This window comes from Vespa velutina, chromosome 14 (assembly GCF_912470025.1).
Source record: "Vespa velutina chromosome 14, iVesVel2.1, whole genome shotgun sequence".
NCBI classification, from domain to species: Eukaryota; Metazoa; Arthropoda; class Insecta; order Hymenoptera; family Vespidae; genus Vespa; species Vespa velutina.
The window spans coordinates 5,172,559-5,195,959 of record NC_062201.1 but is presented as its reverse complement, the minus strand read 5'-3'; the positions used below and the strand labels follow the sequence as shown (position 1 = coordinate 5,195,959).

At 43.5% G+C, this 23,401-nt stretch overlaps 1 protein-coding gene and 2 long non-coding RNA genes across 23 annotated transcripts in view; 1 reads left to right on the top strand and 2 right to left on the bottom strand.

The window, feature by feature from the left end:
- Positions 1 to 1,073: 1,073 nt before the first annotated feature.
- The window catches only part of LOC124954075 (gamma-aminobutyric acid receptor subunit beta), a 56,633-nt gene continuing 34,305 nt past the window's right edge, over positions 1,074 to 23,401 (top strand). For all 21 annotated transcript variants that reach the window (XR_007102436.1, XM_047506423.1, XM_047506421.1 and 18 more), the window contains exons 1-2: positions 1,074 to 1,538; positions 22,983 to 23,080. Coding sequence is in view for 20 of the 21 variants with exons in the window: in XM_047506423.1 (XP_047362379.1) it covers positions 1,441 to 1,538; positions 22,983 to 23,080 (196 nt within the window). In the remaining variant the exon portion in view is untranslated. The remainder of the gene's footprint in view (positions 1,539 to 22,982; positions 23,081 to 23,401) is intronic.
- On the bottom strand, positions 2,478 to 8,481 carry LOC124954083. The gene is made up of 4 exons (XR_007102441.1): positions 7,455 to 8,481; positions 5,050 to 5,225; positions 4,291 to 4,549; positions 2,478 to 2,894 (listed from the first exon to the last, which is right to left on the bottom strand). It is a non-coding gene; the product is annotated as an uncharacterized LOC124954083 (long non-coding RNA).
- LOC124954084 overlaps positions 16,175 to 23,401 on the bottom strand; it is a 30,070-nt gene continuing 22,843 nt past the window's right edge. Inside the window, exon 3 of the long non-coding RNA XR_007102442.1 lies at positions 16,175 to 16,467. This is a non-coding gene — a long non-coding RNA (uncharacterized LOC124954084). The remainder of the gene's footprint in view (positions 16,468 to 23,401) is intronic.

Below are 23,401 nucleotides of genomic sequence, written 5' to 3'. Positions count from 1 at the left end.
GACGGCGACGACGACGACGACGACGACGACGACGACGACGACGACGACGACGACAACGACGACGACGACGACGACGACGACGACGAGAACGTCGACGAGGACGTCGACGAGAAAGACGACGATCACGTCGGCGACGAGGAAAAGGCCAAGGAAGAAACCGAGAAGAGGACGACTCGGTCATCGCGAGAATGTCCAGCGTCGTCGAGGTAAGGATTCAGTGGAAGCCGGCCACGCAGATCAGCCGGCGAGCGAGTTGGGGATGCGTCGTCGAGTAAGAACGAACTTATAAGAGATAAAGGAAACGGAGGAAGGAGGAATAAGGGAGAGCTACAGAAAGGAGAAATATCCTCTCCGCGTCTCCTATACAACGGCATCGAAATAATAATATCTACATTCCCGTTATATATACGTATACTGTGTCGTCCCTCGTCGTCTCTCTCTCTCTCTCCGCGCGTCATCTTTCCGATTCTCTTGGTGAGCCTTCGTCGTCGGAGGGACGAGATTTGCTCGAGGTGTTAGAAGAGAAACGTCGATGCGACGAACGAGATCGTTAAAGTGTGAAAGTCAACTAGAAAGAAATCCTTTCCTTTATTAAAAGAAGAATTAAAAGAAGAGAAAAAACAAGGAAGACAAAGGAAGGAGAATGAATCTCTGGAAATTGGTGTTTCAGTGAAGGAATCCGTTTGTTCGTCGCGACGAATTATCACGATTAACGAATGACTAATCGAGAGTACTACTCGTGTCGGTGGTCACGCGTTCAATGATTGCTCGTCGTAATATAAAACTCACATATTTTATTTCGTGATGAGAGTGGTAATAAACATTCGAGGGTGGATCGTCCAGTGTTCCGAGAAAAAATTTCGTGAGTGAGAGTGAGGACGAAACTGGGAAAGGATTACTGACACGCGTAATATCCCTAATTACGAGAGGAAAAGTTGGAAAAAGGAAGAAAAAAGAGAGAAAGGAAGAGGAAAGCGAGAGAGAGAGAGAGAGAGAGAGAGAGGAGAGGCTTCGAGAGGGAGCAAGACGGAGGTTGGAAGGCGGGGCGGGTGGGAGGGCGGGAGGGAGGGTGAGTCGCGGACAGGACGCAGAGAGGCGCCGGGTCAACGCGCCAGGTAGCAACGCCTCAGGACAGCCGTCGACGTCGTCCTTGCCGTCGTCCTTGCCGTCGTCTCTGCCGTTGTCCTTGTCGCAGCCTTCGAGGCCGACTTGGCCGTCATCGTTCGCGGCCAGGAAGCGTACACTTGCACACACACACACACACACACACACACACACACTCATACGCGCGCGTAAGCAGGCAAAGACACACAAACACGTACGACCGCACACACAACAATACACACTACATTCGCTTTCTATTTTACGAAGACACGTACACGTACTTACACGATCCTCGCACGCGTTACATAGGGAAACGAGGTAAAATCGACGGCGAACATGAGGTCCTTAAACGCAGCATCCTGGAGCTTCGTCTTTCTCGCGGCCACGGTGGCTTTGCTGCCTGCCACGCATTGGGCACCCTTCGCGCACGCTGCGTAAGTAAAACCTTTCTTTTGTTTACTTTACGATAATATATTTCCAAGCTTTATATTGGGGAACGAAGAAACAATGGTTTGCTCACTCTCTCTTTCTCGTTCATTTGTACCGACTAAAAATTGACAAACGAGTTTCGACGCTCGTAACGTACTCGGGATAATGAAATCGATCGTTAGCGTTAAATATTCGCGAAAAATCGGCCAAAAGTCAGGCTCTATCTCTCTCACTCTTTGTACGCATGAGATATGTACATACGTCGTTGGCGGATTCGCAATGTTGCCCTCATTTCGCTTTATCTACGCTCGACCACGCGCTTTTGTATCCTATTCGTCTCTAGCTCTCTTTCGTCTCTTTCGTCGATCCACTCGTTTTCCGTGTTTCTCTAGTGAGATAACTTCGACGTCCGTTTGAAAAAATGTGGTCCGATCGTTATCACGGAAAATAATACCTGGTGAATAGCGAGCGAAAATGTTGCACGGCCGTTGAAATTGTCTGAGACAATTCGTGCGAGGTGTCATGATGCTTATGTACGACCGACGGGAACGCGACAATGAAGGCTATCGAAACACCCTCTTGGATTGTATGTAAATGTCGAGCTCCTCGGACGCGTATTACAACGTCCTAACTCGTATCACCTCGCTAATGTCAACGAACATCCCCCCTCGAACTTCAATTATTCCAGATTAATAGTCGTTCCTAAAGATATTTCACGAATGAAAGATTCTCGAAACATATCGCGAAAAATACTTTATTCCGATGGATAAAGTTTCAGTATGTATCGATCCTACAGAAAGGAAGATTGTTCGTTCAAACATGCTTCCAACTAATGAGGTTTCCCGTGAACGATTCGAGTTGAAGAACAAAAATAAGAATAGACGACCAGAGTAATTGTCTATACAGGACCTATTTGTCACATGGAATCGTATAATTGTCGTGGATAATCGATATGATAATATATTAGCATACTGTATAGACGACAGGAAGAAGTATAGTTGGCTGGAATTATCAATATTTACGCTTTTCTTCGAAGCACGGTCTCGTCTCGTTCCACCTGTTTCCTTCTCGAGGGTCGTGCCTCTCTTCGGGCTCCTCCAAACCCTACGAGTACCAACCGCGAACGTTCCGTAGTGTGGTATCGGTGATCACAGTAGAGCTCTCGAGGCAGGAGGGTGCTCCCGATGTGGCAGAACTCCAAATCCTCCCCTCTTTGTCTCTCTCCCTCTCCGTCTATATATCCGTCTATCTATCTTGCAGCCAGCATGTCCCCTCCCATTTTTTTGGACCACCGGCAAATCGTCCTCTTTCTTATCACGAAAGACGTCCATCTCAGATTTAACAACATCTTTCGATTCTGCCTGCAAACGATACTTCCTCTTTTCATTGTTCCCCAATTCCCTTCGATAAATTTACTAGTTGCAAAATAAGATCTTTGATCGGACTGAAATTTCGAAGAGTAAAAATCGAAGCGATCGTTCGGTTGATATCTCCGTCCGATTTATCGTTTCAGAATTTTATCTGTCGAACGGGGACTAGTTTAACGTCTTTCTCTTATCTCCCGCCCGTGGAAACATATATCGAGCAAGAAGAACGAGAAGAAGAATAAAGAAGGAAGAAAAAGCATCGTCCCCCTATATCACTCGTGAGAGTTCGGTGGGTGGGCTGGGGGGAATTGAAAGCGTCACTGCGATACCTCATCCGGTCGCGAATCGTTGTGTTTTCGTCGTGAAAACATCGGATAGTCTGACGCGGAAACGAGAAAAATCGTGCCAAGTCATTCGACTCCACGGTCTTCTGACCCACTTACCCGGAAAGGAAAGGCGCGCGCGCGCGCCCGCGTGCTTTACATGGAACCACTGGAACCAAATTTCCCGTTACTTTCACGCGTCGCAGACTTACTTTGTAGATCGTACCGAAGGCGAAAATATGAGACTGATAAAATATGTAAAAAAGGATATTTTTAATCGTCGTTAACGGGAAAAGTCAGCGAGCTGTAATTAGCTAAAAATCATCCACCGATGCGAAAGTTTTCTACGAAGGATGAACGTCGAGACGCTTCGTTAGAGTGGAATGCCGCTTTTGTTTTCGTCGAAAGTCGTCCGATCTCGGTAATCTCGCTTCGCGAGATATTTTACGATTTAAGTGAAAAGGATGGAGAAGAAATCGATCGATGGTGACGCGCCATCGCGGATCACCGATTTTCACGTTCCCGTTCGAAATCTGCGGCTCTCGAGGAAGACAATTACTAGCTGACATCTCGAGGGCAGAAGTTGGCAATAACGATGTTCGAAGGAAGGAGGCGAACGATATAGGCATATCCGCATGACAAACAACCGATGCATATTTAATAACAGTCGATTATTAATGCGCGCGCGCTTATAGAGGTGATTGATGAAACTGCAACAATGCCCCGCACAAGGCTACCTGCGATTCTGATTGACGCCGTTGCGTTCTAATGATCGCGATAAAAATCTTTCATTTTTCTTCGACGCTAGATCGTGCCGAAAGCAATAATCCTCCGATAGGTATTTATCTATAGTTACCTATTCGTTTGATTAAACGAAAGTTCTCTCGATTCGATCGACGTAGATTTTTCGTTTGCCGGTAAAATTAATTGAACCGTCGATCGAGGCTCGATCGAGAAGTTTCGTTTTAGATATATTTATAAAGGAATTCATGTTCGCTCGAATGACATCGAAGATTTTTCGATTCGCGTAATGCAATCTTTGATTGACTCGTGAAAGTACCTATTACCTGTTCAGAGAAGATTCATCAAGTTGTTGCGTGCCATTTAATCGGATGAAACTTCCCCCAGTTACGTTGAAATCGAATACTCTTCGGTATCAGTAATATCCGGCAACGCGGTTGATCGAGCCTTCGACTGTCTGGTCATTCACCGTACTTCACTACTGGCACCCTTCTCTCCATACATGTGTTTATGTACGAACGTGTTCTACATCCAGCTATACGCTGCACGTTTAAGCATTCGTCTCGTCTCTCATCGGGATCAAAACTGGAAATCGCACTGGAATTATTTCTTCGATTCTCAAAGCGCTCGATCGATTTTTCGTTAAATATCTTCCATAGTGCATGCCACGCTTTACGATTACGTCAAACATTTTTCGTACGCGAGTATCTTTTTTTTTTTTTTTTTTTTTTTTTTTTTTCTTCAGACGAATTTGAAACGTTAGGCGGCGATAACCATAGAATTCGAGACAATACTTTTTTAGCTCGTAAATTCGCGGCGACTAGCGTAATACTAGCGTCGCGATTAATATGCTGTGCTCGGATCAGCCTTACGGTTAAATCAACTACCCTTGTCGTATTTTCGAATTACTTTCAAATTATTATTCGGACGCGAACACCAACGGCATGGTCAGCTAGGAGCGCCGAGGAGTCACTTTAAATCCTATTAAAAATTAGGCAAGTACTTTGAAGAAGAACGATATTTCGTCGAATCGAGCGATATTTTGGATTATTTTCAATGTGCATTGCGACCAAGCCAATATGTACCTTTGGATTTCGTGGAAACTACAGGCTCGGCTAATCCGCTGACGCCAGCTTACAGATTACAGCTTTAAGATAAGAGAAGCGATTTTCGTTTGCTTCCTGTCGTTAACTCTTTCCTATCCCTTCGAATGTTCGTTCGAACATTTTCTCCATGACATTGACGACTCCTCTTTATTAGACTTATTCCGAACAGAACAAACGACCAGGATTAGATAAGAATAACGTATTAGAAAATGTGTGTGTGTGTGTGTGTGTGTGTGTGTATTCGCATGATATAATTGGTAGATTCGAAGGTCTTTCTTTTAAAATAGAATCTAAATCGAGCCAAGTTCAGGTCGAGTCCGAGGCACGTCCGTACTCGCGGAAGCCGACTATAGCCGCGAGTGACTAGTGGAAACAAAGGGCGCAAGCAAGAATCAATGTGCTCGCGAGAAGAGCGGACAGCTTCGAGAAAGTTGACCTAGCGATATCTCGTCGATTATGGGAAAACGAAATGTAAGGTCGAAGAGATAAGGAATTGGAGTAAAATGGGGGAGGAGGGGGGGGGGGGGGAGGTGTTAGGTATGTCGGCCTAGGGACGACGCTTAAGGGAGCTCGGTGGTCAAAGGAGAAAGAAGGCGATCGGAGTGCCGCCAAGTCGGTCGACGTTTCTTTTGGCGTAAACGGAAACGGTTGACGGAAAAAGGATAGATCCGTGGGAGACAGAGAGTGACAGGTGGATGGAAATGCGTTGCAGAGATTCGCGAAAAGCTCGGACTTGAAAATGATAGAGAAGTGGAAAAGAGTGGAAGGGAGTCGAATAGATAGAGTTAGAGATAGAGAGATAAGGCCGGTGGGGGGAGGGTCGTGGGAGGTCGAAGGCGGTTGACGGCGAGCTCGCGTGGGTGCCCAGAGGCAAAAGGGGCTTTCTCGCGTGCAGCCTTGACATGGGCCAAGAAATCAATGGGACCTCCAACACACTGACGCAAACTCGGTCGGCGTAGTCGCACACGAGCAACGTCCATAACTTTTGAGCTCTAGCTACTAGGACTGCAGACGGCGGAAAAGAGTCCGAGGGACGATCGGATTCGTTAGTCGGTCTCCTCGGTGACTACGGCGATCGATTTCGCATCGACGTTATACGCGGAGAATCGCCTTGAAAAGCGTTCTTCGCGGAAAATCGTACCGAGCGTCTATCTCGTCGGCCCGATCTACGGGAGAAGAACTCGACGCTCGCTTGCGTATCTTTCCTACAGTCGGAGCCGTAAAGAGCATGATCGCTCTTTATGAAAGAATATGAAGGGACAACACTCGTTTCAGCAGTTATTTCGGAGAACGTTAGAAACACGTGCCAATAAGGACTGACCCAATTTTTAATCGATTCGAGAACCAACGGACGGTATTCTCCTATTTCCAACAAATAAAATATATCCCTTTAAGAGACTAACCGACTAAGAGAGAACGACGCGAAACGTTCCTTCTTCCCTTTAACTCGAACACACGCAGGTTTCTATTTAAAAGGATTCCTTGTGAATTCGTTTCGTCTATCTTTGCGAGTCGCGACGATGAAAGAAAATGAAAACGTCGAAAAACCTTCGCCGAAGCAGAGTCGTTTCGTTCGTGTAAGCCGCAATCAAAGCCGTAGGTCTGCATACCGGAACCTTGGCAAGCACAGACGCGGTCAGGGCTGCCAATCAATGGCGAGGACATCACCCTCGGCTAACCAACGTCCGCGTCCTTGATTGTCCGTTCGCCGCTCCGCTTCGAACGGTCGTTCTCGTTCGGCCGATAGTTATATTGCAAAGCCCAGAAGTCGAGATCCTCTCTCTCTCTCTCTCTCTCTCTTCTCACATTTTCTCTTTACTCGTTTGTGCATTCGTATTCGTTAATAGACATGTGTAAAGCACGTGACCGAGATCCGATACGATGACGTTAATCGACCTGGTTGCTCGAATATTTTCGATGCTAGTTCGTCCGTAAACTCATGTACGCAAAGTGTATGCGAATTGCATGTGCAAATGAACGAACAGAGAAAGAGAAGAGGAGAGAGAGAGAGAGAGAGAGAGAGAGATGCATAGTCGGGTGAGCACGGTGTAATGTGAATTAAAGTGCGGTTGCAATAAAAGAGCTTTTTGGGTCGCATTAAGGTGTGACACCTAAAAGTTTTTAACAAATATCATAGACGGCGAGCTAACTTGACTCTTCGAATTTCCAAACTCGTGCCGAAACTCGTTCGGTTAATACAGTTTTAACATCGCTTCGTCGCGACTAAGTCACGATCTAAGTCCTCGAGACGGCTTTGTAAGATATGAAATATCTCGCATCGTATTCATTGCGATCGTTGACGCGCAAACAAAGATTTTATTAGACCGATTGGATCTGATTGGAAAAAAAGACGATCGATATGACACGTGAAATCGTGCGCTTACCCTCAAACATCTTTGCGTTTACGTGTCGTGTCGTGCGTACGCTTCGCTTTTTTTCCTTTATTTTATTTTCTTCTTTTTTTCTTTTTTCTTTTTTTTTTTTCTTTTTTTTTTTTTTCTATATTTAACACTCGCAAGACTCACAAAGCACTTTGATTCCATCGCAGAATCTCCTCGCGTCCGATCGATGTGACGAGCGATGCGAGCGCGAAAGCCCTTTTATTTATAGAGACGAGAATGGCTTCGCTTTTCTAAAATACCGGCTCGGCCTGGCTCCCATCGTTGACCGAGTGGTAACTTACGCGAGTAAGTCGACTAAGTAGTACTACTTTGATAGTAAGAGAATCATGATGGGAGTAGGAAAGCGAAAGAGAAAAGGGAGAAAAAGAGAATGTAAAGGAAAAAAATAGAGAATGAAAAAAGACGCGCGAGTAGTGAAAACGGCGCTCGTCGAGGGAATTTGTTCGCTTCGACTAGCAGCCGACTGGAAAGAGCGAAAGAGACTGAAACGAAGTTGAAAGAGCGAGAGTAGGCGACCGAAATAGGGAGAGAGAACATTCTGCAGGGTGGCCAAAGCAATCCCCTAATTGGATAAAACTCAACGGCGAGCCGGTAACTGGTAATTTCCCTCCAGCAACGTAATTACTCGCCCGTATTTACGCAGATCTCGCTAGGTCCGAAGGCAAGCTCCGAGTAATGTGGTGCCGGCCGTTGTCTCCTTCCTTCGTTGTCTATGCAGCGGTCGCTCGTTGCCGTTGTCGTTGCTGTATATGCACAGCTGCTCGTTGTTGTAAAAAAAGTTGTAACCGTAGAGATGATTGTAACCAAGTATACGGAGAGAGAGAGAGAGAGAGGGGGGGGGGGGAGAGAAAACATAGCGACCAACTTCCCCCACCCATCGTCAATGTCTTCAGCAGCACCTCCCTCTTTTTCAACCACCGTCAGAGTGTTTCAACGATACGCCGCTTCGACGTAGCCTCAACGAACGTGTATAAAAAGCCATTGCAATCACGCGGTATACTGGCACGGTAATGGGGTACTGATATAATTAACTAGCATACCTACGCTTTTATCGAGCCCTGAGAAACGTCGTCGTTACCGTCGGCATACTCCTTCTAGTAGTCTTCGTCGTTGGCTTTCACACTTCACGTGTAAAAATAGCCTCTACGAAGTTAACGGTAACGGTTGTATCGGTATCAACGTCATTTAACAGCAACGTGACGTTAACAGCAACGAATAAAGAAATGGTAAAAGCTATGCTTTCGCGACGTCGACAACGAAGAGGAAATAAAAATGTAGAAAGAACCTGGAACCTGTTACTTTCTCGCGTCTAGGAGAATGAGACTCTCTCGGTCGTTGCTTTTCGGCAACGTTTTTCAATATTTGCCTTTCGACACAAAAAGAAAGAGAAAAAAAGTAATGACTGATAAAGGTTCTTTAAAAGAAAATTCCGAACCATCTGGTATACATACGATAGGTATCGTCTCGTGTGCTAATCGAGAAGCAACGAGCGTAGATTCGATGGAAAATCGAAGCACCTTCGTCCCTGAGTAGTTTTCCGTCGAATACCGTGGCTGCAGTTGCGAATAAAAATAGCCAGCGACATTGACGTGTCGGCCTCCATTTCGATACTGGTCGTTCGGCGTGCCTACACGCGCGACGTGTCGTCCAAATAGGACAAATTGCTGCAATACCTTAGAAAAAAAGAAAAGTTGTTCGGCCAAATCCCTAATGATTTATCATTTATTTATCGAAACATCCAGCGAATGTTAATCATGCGACGAGTATGCACTCTCAAATACAAATAAACATGAAACCGCGTATATACGCACTTGGAAGGAGCAGGGGATTATCCCGATCGGCAGATATTGCAAACAAGCCTGACACAAATGGCAAATATTATTCCCCCCATTATCGTGCTACCCCCTCTCCCTCCCGTTAACGAGCTTTCGTATACATTACGAGTGAAATTCTTTGTTAGATAAACGGATGGAAAACGGTCGGTAATGTTACCAAGATATCCCAATGAATCCTACCTATTATGTATGTATGTCAAAAGTATTAGGAATTAATTAAACCGAGATAAAGACTAATTAACGTCTAAAAGCCGACAAATGAATGTATGAACAAACGAACAATACAATTCGTATTCGAACGAACGAGAGTGAAAATTAACGAACCGGGACGACAACGAATTATGTCGATACCTCTCGGTGTCTCTGATTATTCAAACGTGCTACGTAGTAACCATCCGTGCTCATAGTTTCAACATGGAAATTCATAAACAACGTAAACCATAGGCGCGATGGCGTCATTAGGTGCTCACTCGGTGGTTCGTTTCGCGTCAAAGGACGTACCGGAACAGGATCCATTCGGGCCGAAACAAAGCCTATTTACGTGACCGTACTTGGGTTTACGCCCAAGCGCCGTCTTACTTTCCTTGTTCGTCGTCGACAAGGAAACTAAGGATGGCGATGAATGCCGACAGGACGACTCAAACGAATGACCTTTTCGATCGAATTTAGATCAAAACTGGAAAATACGAACGAGTTCGATTCAATTTTTTTTTTCTTTTTTTTTTTTTTTTTTTTTATCTAAATCCAATGCTTCTCAACGAGTTAACATCTCGTCAAAAAGATAAACATTAATAGATACATTAATGTTTAGATACATTCAAGAATTTGTATAATCCGAGTGGGGGGTTGCTCGTTCGTGGATTCTCAGCCTTTCTCTCTGATATGCCAAATTTGGCTTTTGCATGAATACACATACGAGCGCATACGTGAAAGTATAATCCGTTGATAGAGGCATAGAGGATGTATTTAAATACACGTATCTGTGTGCGTGAATGTATGTTTATGCGTTCTGCGAGGTGCGAACTCGTCTAGTCACGTTACAGAATCAGCACGATTACGTAGATAATAGCATTATTGGAAAGTGAATTACCGATAATCATTCCCTCCTCTTTCTCGCTCTCTCATCATTGGATCTCTCTCTCTCTCTCTCTCTCTCTCTCTCTCTCTCTACAAGCCTTCTGTGCAAGTTGCAAGCCGCTTGAGCACGTTGAACGAGCCGCTGCTCCTTGATCAATGTGCCACGCGATCGATTCATGCGTATTATCCTTGTTTCGAGTGTGAAGGGGAGATCGTTGACCGATATATATATATATATATATACATAGAGATCCAGCCCTATTTGGATATTAGTACGCGCGCATGTGAATATTAGCGCGATCGGACTAAGAGCCATTACGTGCACTTAAAAATGAATCGTTTCGTGAATTTTACGCGTCTCATTGATTAAAAATCCTTGATTCGTCAACTTTCTGTTCGTTCGACGAACGAATAATTATAAAATATATTTCAAAATTTAATACAAGGTAATAATAATAGTGGTGATTATTATACGCTAATAGACGCTGCCTGACCTTAATCGCGTGCATTTTAAGTCGTGAGAAAAAAAACGATGAATCAAATGAAAGATGATACAAAGATATGAAGCAGATTAGGAATGAATATCGCAAGGAGGGTTACGCGCTGGTAAAGGGACGGCGAAGAGTGGTCTAAAGTGTTTCTTATCGCGAATGAGAATCTTCATTGCGTGCTAAATTAAACCTATAGGTAATCAAGGTCAATTGTGAGATTAAGCTTGTCGGAGGTCGGTGATACTCCATCGTTCGGCCTCGAAACGAAACGAAACGAAACCTGAAGTGAACCTTTAAGAAAAATCAGCAATCTCTTTTCCATGTTCAACGTTTCGTCGTTAAACGAGATCGCTCGTTACCGATCGATTCGAAAATGAGCTTTCGACCTAACATAAAATATTCGAATTGGAATAAAGGAGTAGGAATAGACTCGATCGTTCGTAGCCGATTTTATTTCACCGGGAATAGAAAGCTGCGACGATGGCACGGCAAGGTATAAGAGAGCATCGCGTTTCCTAGAATCGGACTCCTATGATTGGCAGATCGAAGCAAGCCCTCGTTTCACGTCGAGGCAGAGAGAGAGAGAGAGAGAGAGAGAGAGAGAGAGAGTCCGCATTGGCGTGGAACGCGATAAAGCGCAACTTTATGACACGATCTCTCCCTTTCCGTCTCTCGCCCTCGGTCAGGCTCTTACGCGCGGTGAAATTACAGCTCGCAAATGACTGTCAACCCTTCCAGCGTTCTTTAACTATCTAAGATGTCATCAAACGCTTTTCCGCACGTTTTCTTTTTTCAAACGACTTCCCAAACGGTAGATAGGTACTCTAACGATCCTTCTCGCAAATACACTAATAAAAACTTGTTTGTTGAAGCTCATGGTCCTCCAACTCTTCTTTCATGATTCTACCTATCGGTAGAGAAGGAGGAAAAGTGGCTGGCACTTGAGAATTTAATCGTGCCCAGAAGAAAGAGAGGGAGGGAAGAAGGAGAGAGAAACAGGGGCCAAAGTTCTCGAGCAAGATTGCCTTTTCAACCGCGGGGACCCGACAAACTTCGCTTCCTTTAAAATTTCATCGACGTTCGACGTAGAGGATTTTTCTTCCTCTTCCCGCCAGCAACAGTAGCACTTCTTCTTCCTCTTTTTCCTTTTCTCCTTTGTGTCCTTTTCGTACGTTCTCGTAGGAGAAGCGAAAAAGAGTTTCGTGCTCGTTGAAAAAGCAAGAAGTACTGGCTAAGAGTTCGAGGTCTAAAATTCGCTCGATGATACCACTTTTTTAATAGCTTTCCAACGACATTTCAAAGTTCCAAGTAGTTTCTCTTGATAGAAATGTTATATCAAGGGTTCGATTAAACCCTGGTTCCCAATTAATTCGAGTATATCGTCGATTTACCTATGCATAGCGTATATATGACATAGCCTATAGGTAAAATAGAAAGAAACGATTTTCATGCCGCAGGAAAGGCGCAGTCCCGATTTACCGCTTATCGTTTATCGATCGCCTGCCGCCTGCTGCCGCTTTACCGGTTCTCGTCAAAATCATCGCGATCTCGCGTGCGTGCTCGACCTTAGGAGAAAGCTCGTTTGTCGTTATCTCCGATAACCGTGCGCGCGTGCGCGTTGTCTGATCGTCCCTGCCAACGTTCCACGGCATACAAAAACGTCTCAACGTTATTTCGACGAACTCCAATTTTAAGACGTTCCCTTATACTTTTTTCCTCGACCACGCGAATTCGAGGAACCGGGAGGATACACCTCCCTCCTAAAAGAGAGAACGAACATTTTCATGGAAGCGAATCTACCAGTCATGAGAATCTGTATATCCATCGAGTACTTCCAATTGAGCTCGTTAATTCCAAACGAACAAAGGACATTACGCTAATGTACGAGAGCAATTAACGCTGCCCGGAATGATCGGGCAGTTTAATTAACATTATTAAAATTACACAGTGATCGTTAGCATTTCCTTCCTACTGATACATTTGCATTAGACTTTATTACTTCGTTAATGTTATCAAGTCGTATAGCGCTTGGTCTCGTTTGTTTCGAAAACAACGCGGCGTCTATCATCGGGGAGAGGAAACGCGATTACGAATAAAGTTATTTGCGTTCGGTCTTCCCATTATCGTTTCCACGATCCTCTTCCAAGATGAGAAAGAAAGTAATAATAATAATAATAATAATAATAATAATAATAATAATAATAATAATAATGGATAATAATAATAATAAACGATGGATACCGTAGATATACCATGGGATTATTAAGAAATTAAAGATCCCAAAATTTCTAAAATGGAGAAATACGGTAGCATTGAATCACGACGTAAATCGTCGTCCTTTTTAACGAAAGATCAGGAGCGAGAAACTTAATACCGTGATACTTACTACCGCGAACGATGAGGGAACTTTTTAATAAAGGAGTCACGCGCGCCTTTGGCCTGCAAGAGGCAGTCGGTGGTGTAAGTCGTAAAAATAAACGGCTCGTTGCATTCGGCTGGCATGTCCATTACGTAATGGTAAAACGCCCTGCAGGTCTCGCCATTGTGCATAGTCAAGAACGGATCTTGCCTCGGTCTTTCGTTCCAAAGTCCGCTGCGAATATCCGCCGATAACAATCGACGCTTCTTAGCAATATTAACCGATTATAATATTTTCACGGAAAGCCATCAAATTGCCATCGGTTTAATCGATATCTTGCGACTATTACGTTGAGAATCTGAAAATGGGAAGGACAAATCTTTCGATATTTAAAAAGTAAGGTACGTGATCGATGTTACGCTAAACGATCGAAGGAAAAATAAGCCAGAAAGGATAATAGCCGAACGTATTTCTCTTTGCGAACGTACGCGGTCTAGGCCAAGGAATAGTTTTATCTAGATATTCCCGGAACATCGCGTGTCTCTTAGATAAGCCGATCCACATAATAACAAGGACAACGAGAACTCGATTCCAAGGAAGCATCGACCATCGCGTTAATTACGCTAGACATGTTGTAGGCACGTCACAATGATTTCCTCGATTAATGCTGCATAACTCGTCCTCGAGTTATAAAAATTAACCATGAATTAATACGGTTAAAAGGAAAAATAATTTCTTATTTTGTATAATAGGAAATAAGAAAAAACCCATAGTGTACACCCTCGAGAAAAGAAATTCCAAGATTCACGAGATGTTATAATTCGAGGAGAGGGTTGAAGATCTTTCTTCTTATGTATGCATTAAATCTTCGATGTCGTTCGGGATGAAACACGTAATAGACTTTCTTGACATTTTTCACGTTGCGCTACTCCAGGATGCGATTATCACACGATAATAAACGTACCCAAGAGAAACTTGAAAATTCGATCTACAAACTTTCTCGGTATCGTGGAAACGGAGGTGGAATGAGAAAAAGTATCTAAAAAGTATATAACTAATCGTTAACATATAAACTACGATCTATCGATCGGAAAGAAAAATATTTCGAGTAATACCAATGAGGTCTAACGACTCAGCGGTCTAGGCCAAGGAATAATTGCGAGCCATTTGAATTCTCCAAGCGTATCGCGTGTTCCTCCGATAAGCTGACCGCGAGTCGTAATGAGGACAATGTGTGCGAGCTTAGGCCAAAGTGCTACAAAGACTATAGCTTTTTCCTCCTCCTTCCTCCGCCTTTTTCACGTCCTCGTCCTCGTCGTCCTCCCAACCTTTGTCGTTTGTCTCCTCTATCTCGAGCTATCGCACGAACCGACACCGTCTCGTGATCTCCTGTGACTAGACCAACCGACGAAAAGGACAGCGAACCCTGATAAAGACGACGACGACGACGACGGCGACGACGACGACGACGACAACGACGACGACGACGACGACGACGACGACGACGACGACGACGAAGAACAACGCCTTAGTTGTCTTTTTCCTGTCGTCGCTCGCGATATCTTTGATCTCGATTAATCCTTCGTGCTTTCTTAAAGGCGAGCCATTCACTACTTTATTTTATGATTTACTCTTTTCTTCTTCTCCTTCTTTACCTCCGACTAATTATTTCTGCATTTCTCTTCTTTTTCGTTTTTGGACAAAAAAAAAAAAAAAGAAGACTGAGAAAGCCAAACTTTTTCACTGCACGCTCTTTTTCCTGATCATCCGATACCACGGTAGACTTTTATTGCGTGCAGCTAATTAGCCGTGGCCAGAGTACGAAGAACCAAAGTATAATGCATACATATATACCTGCTGTAATTATGTACATATACTTCGTAGTCCGTTATATACGATATTTTTATAATACACATAGAAATAGTAATGATGGTAGAAAGAAATAAAGCTAACGTTGCATCGGTAAAATACTAAAGTCCGTTGTACGATTTACAATTACGAGTTACGAATATTCTTTTTATACGAGGAAAATGTAGTTTTTACCTTAACGTCTTTAGCTACGAATGGTAAAAGTAAAAGATTAAAGATATATACATATATGTATATGGAATAATACTTTTCATCGAGTGATTAATGCCGCAGCAGAAAGGAGCACTTGCACGACTATGAATTAATTAATTTTCAACAAAGTACTCGATATTAAAATTTGAAAAGTACGTAATCGGCAAGTCATTGGAAATTATTTCAATCGAGTTGTTAGAAGATCATACCATTTCGTATTCATAAGCTAACTCAAACAATAGTCGGAGAAGCGAAATTACTCGAACAATTATACGAGCAAAAGTCGTGGTACTCGTCGACCTTATCCCTCGCTCTCTTTCTCTGTCTCTCTCTCTCTCTCTCTCTCTCTCTCTCTCTCTCTCTCTTACCTTCCGCGAGCATTTTCCGCGTCTGCGAGCCACCCACCCAAGATAAATACAAAAGGAGTCTCTTCGAAGAAGAGGAAAGAGTCGTGGGGAAGAGAGAGAGAGAGAGAGAGAGAGAGAGAGAGAGAGAGAGAGAGAGAGAGAGAAATAAAAAGAAATAGGAAAAGAGGAGGAGAAAGACGCAGCATTCTCCGTTGAATAATATATGCACTTTTCAAGAGGCTGCAGGATAAATGTAGTCGTATTTGCACTACAATTTCTACCATGTAGCTCTCGTACCGGTGGTCCGTTTGCCGAGGGAAGAGCTCGACGTTTAATGAGCCGTATCTCGCTCTCGTCTTCGTTCCTCCATCCGCCTTTCATCCTCCTCTTTCTCCACCTTCTCTTCTCATCGTATCGCGAAAATCGTTTGACGTCTTCGCCATTATAAACCGGCGCGCATGCTCATTTACTGCAAGCAATGTGCACGACCGTACGAAGACCTTTCACAAAGACGATAACGACAATGAGAAACAATGAGCACGTACTGGCAAAATATCCGATAAAATTACTAAAACATAATTAACTTAAAGACAAAGAAAAGAAAAAGAAAGAAATAGAAAGCGAGAGTATCATACGACGAAACACAACGATATAGTTTCAGCTAAAGTTTCATCGCTATACCTAAATCATCTAATACGAACGGTTTTCTTCTACTCCTCCTTGTCGTCGACGTTGTCGTTGTCGTCGCTTAGCTAAATACCGGAAGTGGTTGGGCTTGAAAAGCGTCGGTACTTTCACGGGCATGATTCCCTCTTAAGCCGTGCCCTGAAACAAGAAACACGAATGAAAGGGGGATTACGCGAGAGTACGAGACAGAGAGAGAGAGAGAGAGAGAGAGAGAGAGAGAGCTTTCTCTCTCATCATTTCGGGCTAGTGAGAGGAGTGAAAAAGGAGGTGGGGTAGATTTGCCTATGCAAAACGGATAGATTACTTTCTTCCGCGTAAGCTTCTCCGCCAATCCGATCCAGTTGCGAGATATCGAGACAAAGGCGATGGGAGATTATACAAAGACTACGATAATCGGTTGCCTCGTTAAGAAAACGCAATGTCAACGAAATCGAACTTCTCTCTTTCTAAGAAATAACAAGCGTGTATTTGATTTTATATTATTTATTCTCTGACATTTTTCTTTCATGTAAAGAGGAAGGAGTAAAATAGAGAAATTTCTCTGGTCGAATAGCACGATATCGAAAAAATCGTAATTAACACAAAGATACGTCGGACGTTTCGGTGCTTTTGATTACTTTCCATCTGTCTTAAAGTTCTACGAGTTTTTATCCGTTCGTCGTTCCAACTTTCCTCGTTTCAATACTATAGACGCGCCTTTTTTAGAAAGATGAGCAGAGAGAGAGAGAGAGGAAGAGGGAGCAAGTGGTACTTGTATCCGCATAATCGACGTGCTCCTCTTCCATCGAAAAACGTTTTCCCTCGGATCTTTCCCTTCCGCTTGGCCCTTCATACCTTTACCATCCAGCACCATGCGGATATACGCGAGAGGCCAGATCGATAAAAGCGTTATATAACTTTTGCTTTCGTCATTGTAATATTCTTTCGATGGTTCGTGTAAATATACCGTCGTGTAGTTGCCCCGGTACATCCATCCTTCCGTCGATCCTAGTCGAGTCGAGTCGACCTTTCGGCTCATTGTCATGTCATATTTCATGAAGTTTCTATGTACTACCCACGCGCAACATCAAACTCGAGCCCTCGTTGTTCTAAAACCAGATAGATTCGTAGCATCCGACAGGGGTTGCATCGACGTCGTCGCCGTTGTTCCTACCGCGAAGAGAAACGACAGAGAGAGAGAGAGAGAGAGAGAGAGAGAGAGAGAGAATATAAGAACGAAAAGCTAAGCTTCCACAGCGTTCGTAGAAAAAGTTTAACGGAATGGACGATCGCACGGTAAGACTCTCGGCTACTCGCAAACTCGATCCGAATACGTACACAACCCCTGGGGTTAACCGAGCGCGTATTCCCTGCCATCGTCATAACCCACATTGAGGGCGTCACACCGACGAACCAAGAGCCACCGTCGGGGAGAGGGAGAAGGCTTACGCGGCCAGTGACGTCAGATTTGCTCTCACCAACACTAGAGAGAACGCGACGCGTCGATGGAACTCTACCGGATGCTGTATATACACTCTCTCTCTCTCTCTCTCTCTCTCTCTATCTCTCTCTTTCCTTTTACCTTTTTCCGCTCTCATCAAAAGGACCGCACGACGAGCGTTTTATAACATTGAACATCCGTACGAATACGCTTTTTTCTCTCATCCACGTTCATCCTCGCTTTCTGTCCTCTTCGCCTTCTTGCATTATTCCTTGAAAATTTCGCAGAATTTCTTGCATTCGTACGAGATCTTGAAAATGCCTCGCCCGTTAGATCATTTCTCCGTAAAACACATACGTAAGAGGAAAAAGCCTTTACTTTTGTAAGAGTAGACGCGATAAAGAAAAGTAGATACATTTAGATAACGTGGAGAGAAATAGAATAAGATTTGGTCCATATTTTCGGTGTTATAATAAGCGTAACTTTGACGTTCTTTCCCGGAATATCGAAATAGATGAAAAGATAATATTCCATATAGGGTACTTTCATATGAGGTTTCAATGCACTTTTGTGAAGTGGCTAAATAAAAAAAGAAAAAAGAGATAGAGAAGAAAAAGCGAACGTACGAAGGGCGTAATTATAAAAGCGTATTAAAATTTTGAGAAAACGATGCCGCGTCAAAAGTGGCGATCTCCATCCAGCAGAGGGCCCATGTTCGATCGCTCGCGAGGAATAGCCGGGATAAATCCATCCTTTTTCAGGGGCACGCTCAAGCTCGTACGCCTTGATGGCTGCTCCTAAGGATACTTTGCGAGAACGATAGCGTACGTACATAATACGTACGTATGTGAATACGCAGCTCGAGAGATGCTGCATCTTCCTTGGAAGTTCGCATTATCATTCGACCTCTCCAGTGGCTATATTATCCTACACTCGGAAAATACGCCGTGAGAGATGACTCACGAGTATAGCCAAGTCTATGTACTCCGTACAAAGTGCCGGTCATAAAAAAGAAACTACATCGTTGAATGATTAATTGGAATTGGATGGAGAAAGCGAGCCTTGGCTTCATTGATGAAATTTTCTTCCAAAGTAGATTCGAGCGTTAAAAGGAACGTATACGTTCCTTGATCGAGCTTTAGATTTTATGAATATTTTAATGGCGTTCTTCAGCGATTTCAATTTTTCATAAAACAATACCCAACGTCTGTCTAATGTCTGAACGTAATATCATAAGGCCTATAATTATTGACGACAAAATTGAATGATAAAATTCAAAATATACAATACTTAGATGGAAGAATCGCGAATTCGATCGGAAGAAAGATCGTTTAAGATCGAAAGCATTTCTGACGAAGATATGAAAGGGTCCTCCCCACGGAAGTTTTGCTAAGTCTCGGGACGAAGCGTCAAAAGAGGATCAACGTTGGAAGATTAGCCGACGTTCGATCGCGTGCACCTGAACTTTGCTCTACGAAGATACGGTGAGAAGAATCGTGATACTTTTAGGTAGGTCGCTCGGCGATGCTAACGGAAACGAGGATAAAGGACATTCGACTGGAAGGCCCCCGGTTGGACATTGATAAATGAAGGCATCGGGAATTGCACGAACGTCTACGCGTACATCCGCACGCGCGCACACACACACACACACACACACACACACACACACACACACACACACCTGTGCACCGTTCGTTCGTCAAACGTACGAACGTATTCCGTCGTGTTACTTTTGCTCGATGAATGTGTTTGCTCGCATCGAGTCGCTCCATTTCGAATTCCTTCCAGTTTTTCTTCGTTATCGCGCGGTCTGTTGCCTGCAAACGGCCAGAAAGCTCGTTTGTATTGGTCTTTTTTCCATGCCTATTACGCAGGTTATTTATTGCTCGGCGAGGACTGTCCGACGAGATCGAAAGGGAACGAACAAGGGGAAAGCTCCTGTCGATCGTCGTTAACTCGCGACGAGCAAGGCAATTAGTCGAAAAAGGAAAAAAACAAGAAAAAAAGAAGAGAAAGGAAGAAGAACAAAGGAGACGAAATTGGTCGACGGTGAACGTCTCCAATTCCTTCGGCGTTGAGAAACGAGCGTGACCATTGAAATTCTCGGCTTTTTTATAATCTTCTTCCGAGTTCTCTTTGGCGACCTTTAAACTTTGTCTCCTTATATCTTTTCGTTCGAAATCGGCGATGACGATCGCCGCGGAACATCTGATCGTTTATTGATGCTCATCCCTGCAGAAATATAAATATACCCCGGTGTCGTCCTGGTACTATCTTGTCTTGTGCTTCTTGCGAATCAAACGGAAGATACTTTGCCGAGGAAGAAAAGAAGAAAGATACGCCTTTTCTTCTTCGAACGTAAAAAGTTTCGTCGTTTTTCGCGAGGAAGACGACGAAAGGTAAGAGGACGTTGAAAAGTTTCGGCGCGGCCTTTCAAAAGGAAAATACGTAAAGGATTATAAGGAAGGAAGAAAGTCGTGACTCGCGGTTGTAAGAGGGGAGACAAGAAATACGAGGCGAACTCCTAGGGTTCGTGAGTCGACGATAAAAAGGTAACACGCGAGGGTGACCGGAAGGATGCATTCGGGTACTTACGACTTCCTCTCTTTTCTATCCTTACTCTGCCTCTCTAAATCGGCACTGAAATTAGCGTAAATCATAGCGAAAAAGCCGTTTTGTCTCTCTCTCTCTCTCTCTCTCTCTCTCTCTCTCTCTCTCTCTCTCTCTCGATCCGAACGTATCTCGAATTATATATAGCATCCGGCGAGCAATGCTACTCGCTTTTTCCTTCTTCGAATCGCTCATCGTGAATAATTCATAACCAATACCTCACGAAAGGTAGATCTTTGATGGAAAATACATAGATGTATGAAACCAGAGGATGAAGAACCGAAAGTGGAACCAACGGAAATCTTATGAAAGAGGATTTTTTAAACTTTATCTATTATATTTTCCTATAGTTCACCCTTGATATTCGCGTTAAATACGCTCCAAGATAAGACGTTAGAAAATGTTCGGATATAGAAACGATGGGATTTACTGTTCTTGACAGGACACTCAAACTGGCTAAAGACACAAATCAAAATTATGGAAAGAAGTGGAAAGAAAAGAAGAAGATTAATGAAACTTTCGAAGGAGGCGGTGCAAGCCTCGCGATCGTCTTTCCTACACTGCTAGAAAAGAGAGATTGAAAAATATAACGAAGAACGTTACTTGAGAAGATTCGCGAAGACATCTGGTTTTTTTCGAATTTGTTCGAAACGAGAGAGATAAGTAGTGCCGTGCGAAGGATAACCATAAATAAAGGATAGGGAAAGGGGAAGACCGTAGAGCAGCAGAAGAAGACGTCGAAGGAGAATGAGAAGGAAACAAAAGGGTCAAGTGCTCTTAGAAATCTAAGAAATCGACATTTGCGATCCTTTCGGTCGAACTCGAAGAATTCTCTTAGTTTTCCTGTTTGGTTTATGATCGACGCGTGGATATGACGTCTTTGCGATATATCGATAATCGGGCCGATCAAAAACTGGACCAAAAATACTCGACACCCTTAAACGACGTTTCGACGATTTCGCCAATGTTACGTCGAAAAATTAATAGCTGCATTCATTCCAATATCTTTTCCATGATCAGTAAAATGAACGATTACGTGATAGCGCCCGAAAGATATAACTTGGTTTCGCATCAATTTTTCTCCGAAATAAATTTAAAATTAAGATCGAGAAATTGCACTAATCGCGAAATAATCATCGGCTGTCAGACTCGACTTTAAACGTCAGAAAAGAGTAAAGGATCTTCCGATTTTCCACGTCGCATAGATCCTCTGCTCGAATAGCCAAGTAAATCACGAAGGCGTACAATGACTCCCTGACATTTCCTTGACGGGCTTCCCAACGGAGCGTGCAGGTAGCACGATCCTCCCTGTTCAAAATACTAGCCCTGGCCGAGATTCACTCACCCCGAAGGACTTTCTTCGGAATATTCAAAAATGTCATTCGCGAGGAACCATGGTAACTGCCCTTTCGCGCTTCCCCGATCAACAACAAAGAGAGAGAGAGAGAGAGAGAGAGCTTCCGCGGAATTTTTCCTACGTACAAGAATAAAGTCCGATCTCATGGTTATGCTTTTCCTTTTCGCGTACTATTACCACTAGCCCATTTCGAGGGTGGTACAAAATATCCGTGCGGCTCTAATCGATACGCCTAACCTCTGACCTATTATCGCGGCCTGTCAGTTAGTTCTTCGTAGATATCGTTCTGTGAGATTTAGTTGAACGCGTTTCGCGACCGATCGTTCGATAAATCGTTTCGTAAGTACGGTCAAAGCCATTGCTATTGGTTGGACATTGTCGAACGAACCGAACGTCTCTTCTAAAAATAGTAATCTGCCTTCTGCGTTTAACGAACGTTTTTCCACGGAAAAAAAAAAAAAAAAGAGAGAATCGACTTTACGTTGGAAAAGTTCACTCTCCTCCTAGAGCTTGATACTTATTTGACCATACTCGTTTAACCTTTTCGAGCATGCAGACGACGGGACGACTTTGGCCGAGCGACCGTTCTGGAAAAAAAAAAAAAAAAAGAAAAAAAAAAGAAAAAAAGAAAAAAAAGAAAACAAAGAAAAAGAAAAGAAAAGAGAAAAAGGGAAAAGAGAGAGAAGCGAAAAAGAAAGAAGAAAGTTAGGTAACGTTAATTAGTTGCCTATACACTTTACCGCGTCCGACCAAAGCTCGTCCTCTTCTACTTGCACGCTCGAAAGGAGAAACGTCAGGGATAACGACGACTTGATTAGTAGACCTACTCGTCACACAGGAGTCTGATCAAAAGGTCTACTATCTACTGTTTCTATTCAGACGAGACTAATGTATTCAACGTGTATACGCTTTTCAACGCTCCTTCTCTTCTTCTTCATGCATTTTCTTTTTACTACGATTGTTCTACAGTTCGTGTCTAATTAACGATACCTCGTTATTGAATATGTTATCTTGTACGCGTACGTACATCCATATACGTGATCCACATGCAAAAAGGATATCGTACGTACGCGTCTGTGATTTAGAGGGTTTATAATGAGAAATTTATCTAACGGAAACCTTATCTCGTTTCTCTATATTTCACGTATTTTCATCAGGAAATTGAAATCGAGCAGCGGATACCGGATGAGAGAAACGCGAGCTACTGCATCTCTATTGTAATACAAATAAATGTATCTCTTTTTTATTTTTATATTTTTGCAGAACCGGCGGCGGTAGTATGCTGGGGGACGTCAACATCTCAGCGATACTGGACTCCTTTTCCGTCAGTTACGATAAAAGAGTAAGGCCGAACTACGGAGGTGAGTAAGAACGATCGATTGCCTCTCCTGTTTAAAACAAAAGAATCGATAATTCGAAATCAAAATCATTATCGACACTTTGGATCACTGAGGCGTGGCAAGAATCGTAATATGGTTGCGATCGCAAAATTATTAATATCGATGCCAATGAAAGTTTGAGAGGTAGAAAAAAATGAGAAATGAGAGAGAGAGAGAGAGAGAGAGAAAAAGAGAGTATCCTTGCTCGTTAGTTTTGATGTTTTAAAATTCTCCCTCGTATCTCCCCGTCTCTTTCCCCCTCTCTCTCTCTCTCTCTCTCTCTCTCTCTCTCTCTCTCTCTAA